Raw genomic sequence first — 6,449 nt, 5'->3', positions numbered from 1 at the left:
GAAGAGGCTGCCCAGGGAAGTGGTTGAGTCACCATCCCTAGAAGTATTTAAAAGACGTGTAAATGAGGCGCTTAGGACCATGGTTTAGTGGGCATGGTGGTGTTGGGTTGATGGTTGGACTCGATGATCTTAGAGGTCTTTTCCAACCTTAATGATTCTATGATTCTATGAAATTTATTTCCCTTGGGAATAAAACTCTCTTTGATTTTCAGTAATTTGTGCTCATAAATCACATGTGTATGAAAATATCTGGCATGTATTTTAAGTTACTCTAACTGTAGTCTTCTCCAAGCTGTTTGTAATTTAAGAATATTAGAATATTTGTCAAGAATAGTACTTTTAGCAATGAATCAAAATGTGTAGGTAATAAGCTGTAATTGCTGATGTGATTCTGAACAGCTGATAGCAAATCGCAGCTGTTGAAGGATGAGGTGTTTGTGTCCAGACTTTGTGAAGAACTTAAAGCCTCTGCCAGCCTACCAAGCTACAGTGTTTCCTTATTTAATACGTCGTAGAACTTTCACTCAAGTTGTGCCTGGTTCAAAACAAAAATTTAAAAAAATTGAAAAACAGAACAAAACACCATAAAAACCCTATGAAATGTGATGGATTTCTTTTTATGAAAAGATTTGAGGGAGAGAACTTGTAACCTGTGAGCTAAGCTACCTGGTGTAGAAGGGTCCAGCAGCCTTTCTACAAACAGTAAATGGGGAGCAGCTGTGTGTTCTTGTGAATCATGTTTCTGTCACCATTTAGTGCCCATTGCCTGAGTGCGCTGTACTACAGAGAGCAAAACTGTGTTCCTGTAAATAAGAATCATAACACATTAGCTGTTGAAAAAAGTCTGCCTAGCATTCATTGAAAGTGGTCTTCTCATAACTTTCTAACAGAATTCTTTAAAACAGATTCCTATTTAGAGCAAAGTACTTGGGATTAAATCATTTTAAAATAAAGAAAAAGTTGGTCTACATGATTTCCTGTTTTTCCCTCAGGTTTACTGTTTCCTGGTCCTGAAAGTAGCAGCCCTTCACAGAGCCGTTGTCCGCCAGCCTGGCTGGCTGACTGCTGCTGGCATCCACACGTGTTTTTATTAGGGCAGTCACCTCACCTCCATTCCCCAGCCTGAGGAGATTGCAGCGTGGCTCTGTGCCACTGTTTTGCAGCAGTTTTGCAAGATTTTTGTGATTTTATGAAGGATACAAAAGTGCATCCCTCTTAAGAGTTCTTACCCAAATTCTCTACTAAGCCAAAGCTGGGTAAGATTGCTGCTGGTTTAGCTTCCTTTAGGCACTAATGGGAGCCAAAAGTATCTGACAAGCTCACCAAGGATTTTTCTCAACCGCAACTGCATCTGAACTTCCTTATTTAAAAGCGGTGAGAAGCCAAATGCCTCAGTCCTAGGAAAGAATGAAGTCCACACGGTTGTGGATAGCCTTAACAGCCATAAGCTATACACCGTTATGCAGTGCTATCGTTTATGATTGCTGTAGAGTACCTATGCAAAGTTATCTTCTCAGATGTTTAGTCTCAAAGATAACCGGCAAATGTAATACTGGCTTATCTCTTCTCAGCTTCTCAAGACCCCATGGAAGGATAAAAGCACCCAAATGTAGTACATGTTCATCAGAATTACAATGCTGGCGTCTTGTTTCGTAACAACTGTTTGGTAAGTACTTAAAATTCACCAGGAGTTGTGATTTTCCTTAGTTTTCCTGTTTACATATACTCTCAGTTCTTGGAGACTAAAACATGCTTCACCCTACAACTTGTTCAGCTTGCAGAGATTTGTTTCAGCGTCTGAACGGCCCTCATGCATCGTGCTGCCACCCAGCTAGTTGTGTCCCGTTGCGGAACATGTGGTACAGGTGGTCTCAGTTGCTTTGCGTTTCTCGTTGCTTGCAGCTTCAATGCTCCATCAAATACTATGCTGCCATATGAGCAAGCACAGGAGAGGGGAGTCCCAGGGGTTTCTACTTGCTCATCAGGGCTTGCAGGGAATTTGCATCTGTTTTGTACTGAGAGAATTGCTTGCTCAGGCGTGTAACATGCAGAAAAAAAGATACCTAATGATTTGATTATTGTGAGAATATCCTTTTACTGGGGAAGAAAAGAGATCATTGATCTTTCTTCATGCCTTCTCACTATTCTATCTGTTTCTGACTGAAGTTTACCTTCTTGCTGCTTCACCCTATCACTTATTATCAGCATCCTTAAAGACTTCAGTCTCCAAAGCTCTTAATCTAGACATGCTCGCAGGCAGAACTTGTGTCTATCCATAATCCACACAAACCTGCCGATACACTTCAACTTCTAAAACCAGCATTGTCCCAGGCTGGGCTTTGGGTTAACCTCCAAGAAATCGGTCTGAATTATATTGCAAAGTATCACCCTAAGGAAGAAGAATGAGGACTGTAATGTGCACAGTATGGGGTGGAAAGCTTAGTGTCACCTTCTCTGTCATTTTGAGTTTGCGTGCAGGCTTCTTATCAAAGCCCTGCCTATCTCCAGCCCCACCAGCGTCACAGGATTTAAGGCCATTCGGTATTTGACTGGATCGGGTCCTGAGCAAAAAGGTCTTATGTACATGTATAATCTCATGAAGATCATTCTTTCGAAGGCAGAAAACATGCAATGCTGTACAAATGTGAAGTCTTATTGTGATTTTGAGTGTTTCTAGAAATGAACAAAACCAGATAAATCACTCTTGATTTATTGTGGAAATGGAAAGGAGCAGAGTGTTAATGATTGGATACAAAAACCGCACACTGGAAGGTTAAAAGCCAAAAAACTGTGTATGTAAATATGTTTAATGAGTACAGTTGTTGACAGCAAACACTGGCTGTATATGACATATCATGTACTTATAGAATACATCTATATACACATTTATATAAGACTGAAAAGGCACTAGAGTTTTCCAAATAAAACACAAGTAAATTAACAATGTAAATCCAAACGTGGAGGTTGGGGAACCTGTTTTAGGAGGGCGCGCTGGAAAGGAAACTTTCAAAATCACATGGGAAGTTAGAAACCAGTCTCCCACTGAAAGCCAGGGAATTCGAAAGTCCAGCTCCCATTTGTATCTTCAAAATCTCCCTTAATATACTGGTCAGATGCCAAAGAATGTATCTAGTATGAGACTAACGAGTCTATAAAGGAATGTGCAGTACTGCAGCAAACTACATAGCATTAAGCTTCTTATGAAGCTGGAGAGCTTACTATAAGATCTGGCACTCCTGTTCGTGCTATTATAATTGTTGAAAGAAATTTGTAGAAAGACATGGGTTCTTACAATGCCGAGGATCTAAATACATTCCTGTGCAAGTAGTGCCCAAGAAATCTTGGAGCTATTTGCAGGGGAAGGTGCCATGGGAATAAGGTAGGGTGGCCAAAGCTGGTGGCCAGCCTTTCATCTGCTTTTGCCAGAGTGACCTTTCTACTTTCAGCTGACTGAAATGTTTATGGTTTAAGAAAAAATGTATTTTTTAATCTCTTGAAAAAACCTCACTGTAGAATAATATGATATAAAGGAAACTCGGTAAAACAAAGCTAAGATAGTATGTGTATGTGGAAAAAAAAGCTAAGTAGAAATGAGTAGTAAAACTATCTTATGGGTGGGTGTGTCTTTTAATGATTTTAGCTTTTGTGATTTCATTGCCTTACCTATGGAGCGTAGGCTGTAAGTGCAAGGTGAGTGTAGGTAGTTTTGCAGGTCGTGATTTTAGCAGTTGTAAGAAATGCCAAGTATGTTTACATGACATTTATTTACATAGGAAATTAAAGCAACAACCAGCAGTGTTCAAACAGCTGCGATGTCTGTGTCACGAGCCTAACGCATAGAGTGGCAGATCAGCCAGTCCAGGGCAGACTTCATGTAAGAAGAGTCACTTTCATTTCGGAGACACAACTGCTTTGGTCTGATTCTCAGAGCAGCTACACCCGTAAAAGACAACAGCATCTGCTCTGCAGGGAATAGTGAATTTTGTAATTGTGTGCAAAATCATGCATGTATTTAAAGTCCTATTAATCCAAACCCTCAGTTAGCTTTGTGGATGTAGGTGGATAACACACGGCAGACCAGCTGAACGGCCTCGCTTTCTGAGACACCTTTGGTGCTCCCGTTATTGTAAAGGCCCCTGATTCCATTCAACTGATTCTTGTTTTCCTGAAATATTTTATTACTTCCGCATTACAGATTTTGCCTTTTCCATATGGAGTGTTTATGCTGGCTGGCTGCTCTACAGAAACTGTGATGGAGAGTTTGGACTTAAGTCAATGCCGAGTGCCCCCAGCTCCATCTGTGTTTCCTTGCTCCTGCCCTGGAAGGTGCTGAGCCTGCTCTAAGGGCACGGTGGGCTGCAGGGTGCCGGGGGATGAATGCAGCATGAAAGCAGATGTAGCTGGGTCTGCAATGGAGCTGCTGTCTCATGGTGGAAGCTCCTTTTTAATTCCTTCCAACGTTTTTGGCATGGTGTCTTTAGTAACTCAGATATAAAATCCTTACAGCTGCTTTGTCACCTGTTGAGTACCTTTCTACTATGCTTTTACTAAAAATGGATGGACTGGGCTTTTCCTGAAGCGAGTGCAATTGCCAGTAGCTTTAGCAGGGACAAGACGTTACAGGCTGCAACAGGTTCTCAGACTGTACAGACCAGTAACACCCAGACTATCTCAGAGAGAAGTGGCTTCTCCTAAGTAGTTTTAGTCTTTTTGTAGACACCTGATTGTCTTCACGGGATTGTTTTGTAGAGAAACCTGTGTTCTCTCCCAGGAGAGCTCCTGCATTTCCCAGAGGATTTGGTTAGCATCGCAGAAAGTCCAGCTTTTGTTCATTCCTTAGTAAGTGTACGTTGCAAGCCACATTTTTAAAAGATAGTCAAAACAGCTTGGAAATATTTCTTTGTTTTAAATATGATCAAGACAAAGCACAAATCTGAAAGTATTCCTATGTGGACCTGTCAGTGCAGTGCTGCTAGGGCAGCATCCATCCAGCAGTGTAAGCCAGCTTTAGCCAGCAGTAACCTTGCCAAAGTGTTTCCTGGTTCTGGATATTCTGTGTTTGTAATGACCATTTCTGACCTCATCCTGCAAACATGCAAGTATTTGTGTATTCTTTGTATTTATTGGTATTGACCATGGTCTGCTGAGTTGAGAGATGTATGTGTGCACTCAGGTACTTAGAGAATTAGGATCTCAGGGGCACAAAATGAAGGATGCACCGTATATAAGCAACTGGCAATTATAGTCACTTGTTAAAATGGTTTACAGTAGCCTGTGAGGCACAAGAAGGAAGATAGCACAGCTTTAAGTATAAAATTTTAGATTGTATATCCTATATTTTGCTGAAATGTGAAACTTGCACAATTATTTATGCCACAAATGAGTTGCATCTAATAAAAAAAAAATCCTGCAAAAAATCAATCTTCCTTCCGATTACAATTCTCCATTTTCTTTCTGTTAGCTTATGAGATGGTACTTTCATTTTATGTCACAATGCTCTGTGACTACAGAAGTTACGTATGTTTAGGAAAAAATGGACCAGTATATCAAATTAAATAGAATGTATGCACCAGGGAATATTATCCTGGAGTACTTGTCGATGGCATGAGTGTCGATCCGCATGCTGACGTATCTCAGGTTTTTCCTCCTGCCTGAGCCCCTCTCAGACCCCAGCGCCAGCTGCACCATCATTCGGTCTTGTTTGTCTCCGTTCTCAGACATGTAGTGCCCCAGTTCATTCACATCCCCGTCGTTGTAACTGCCGTCCATCATCATGGGCCGAGGCTGAGGTAGGCTGCACGCACAGGGAAGCTGTGGACACAGGTAAGCGCGGGATGGTTTTGAGTTGTGTCCAGATATACACAGACATCCCTTTTCTCCTTACAAAAGCAGAGGAGGGGACAAGCCTGGGGAATTCAGGCTGCTGGGACGAGAGGATGGAGCTGGGCAGCAGCTTTTTGCCTCTCCATTTTCATGTCTGCAAGACGCAGTCAGGGAGAGAACGGGGCTGCCTGTGAAAAAGCTCATTTGGCTGAAGCATGTATCAGGGTGTAAGTAGAGGTTGGACCTGTACCTTGAAGCTGACAAAATCAGAGAAGAGGGCAGAGGGAATCCACAAGGAGGAATGTATCAGGCTTGCCCCATTTGAAAAGAAGAGCTTAGGTTATAATTTGATGTAACGAAGGCAGAAGGGGGAAGTTTGGACCACTGTGTGTAAGTTTAGACTGTGCCTGGAGAAAGGGGGGAAATCTGCCATGTTATCTGAAACCCAAAACACGGTATCCATCTGGTGCTATTCACAGGCTTGGATCTTCAGCATAAAAAAATATTTAAAGGTAAAATCCTAAACCCTGTCCCACATATACAGGCAGTGGAGGGCTATACATGGAGGGACTGAGTGCCCTCAGACTGAAGAGCGAGCAGTGGGTTTGGGTGTGGGTTGTCTGTAG

The 6,449-nt window shown here is 42.0% G+C and overlaps 2 protein-coding genes across 3 annotated transcripts in view; one reads left to right on the top strand and one right to left on the bottom strand.

Annotated features, from left to right (window-relative positions):
* Nucleotides 1–1,613, top strand: part of PM20D2 (peptidase M20 domain containing 2) — a 40,713-nt gene extending 39,100 nt beyond the window's left edge. The window contains exon 9 of the mRNA XM_009333213.1: nucleotides 1,572–1,613. Coding sequence (XP_009331488.1) covers nucleotides 1,572–1,613 — 42 coding nt within the window. The remainder of the gene's footprint in view (nucleotides 1–1,571) is intronic.
* A 3,910-nt stretch (nucleotides 1,614–5,523) lies between these two features.
* The window catches only part of GABRR1 (gamma-aminobutyric acid (GABA) A receptor, rho 1), a 30,309-nt gene continuing 29,383 nt past the window's right edge, over nucleotides 5,524–6,449 (bottom strand). For both annotated transcript variants that reach the window (XM_009333089.1, XM_009333090.1), the window contains one exon: nucleotides 5,524–5,811. In XM_009333089.1, the coding sequence (XP_009331364.1) occupies nucleotides 5,524–5,811 (288 nt within the window). The remainder of the gene's footprint in view (nucleotides 5,812–6,449) is intronic.

The sequence above is a fragment of the Pygoscelis adeliae genome, unplaced genomic scaffold (genome assembly GCF_000699105.1).
Source record: "Pygoscelis adeliae isolate BGI_AS28 unplaced genomic scaffold, ASM69910v1 Scaffold57, whole genome shotgun sequence".
NCBI classification, from domain to species: domain Eukaryota; kingdom Metazoa; phylum Chordata; class Aves; order Sphenisciformes; family Spheniscidae; genus Pygoscelis; species Pygoscelis adeliae.
Note: the sequence above shows the minus strand (reverse complement) of the source record. Positions and strands in the feature narration are given on the sequence as shown.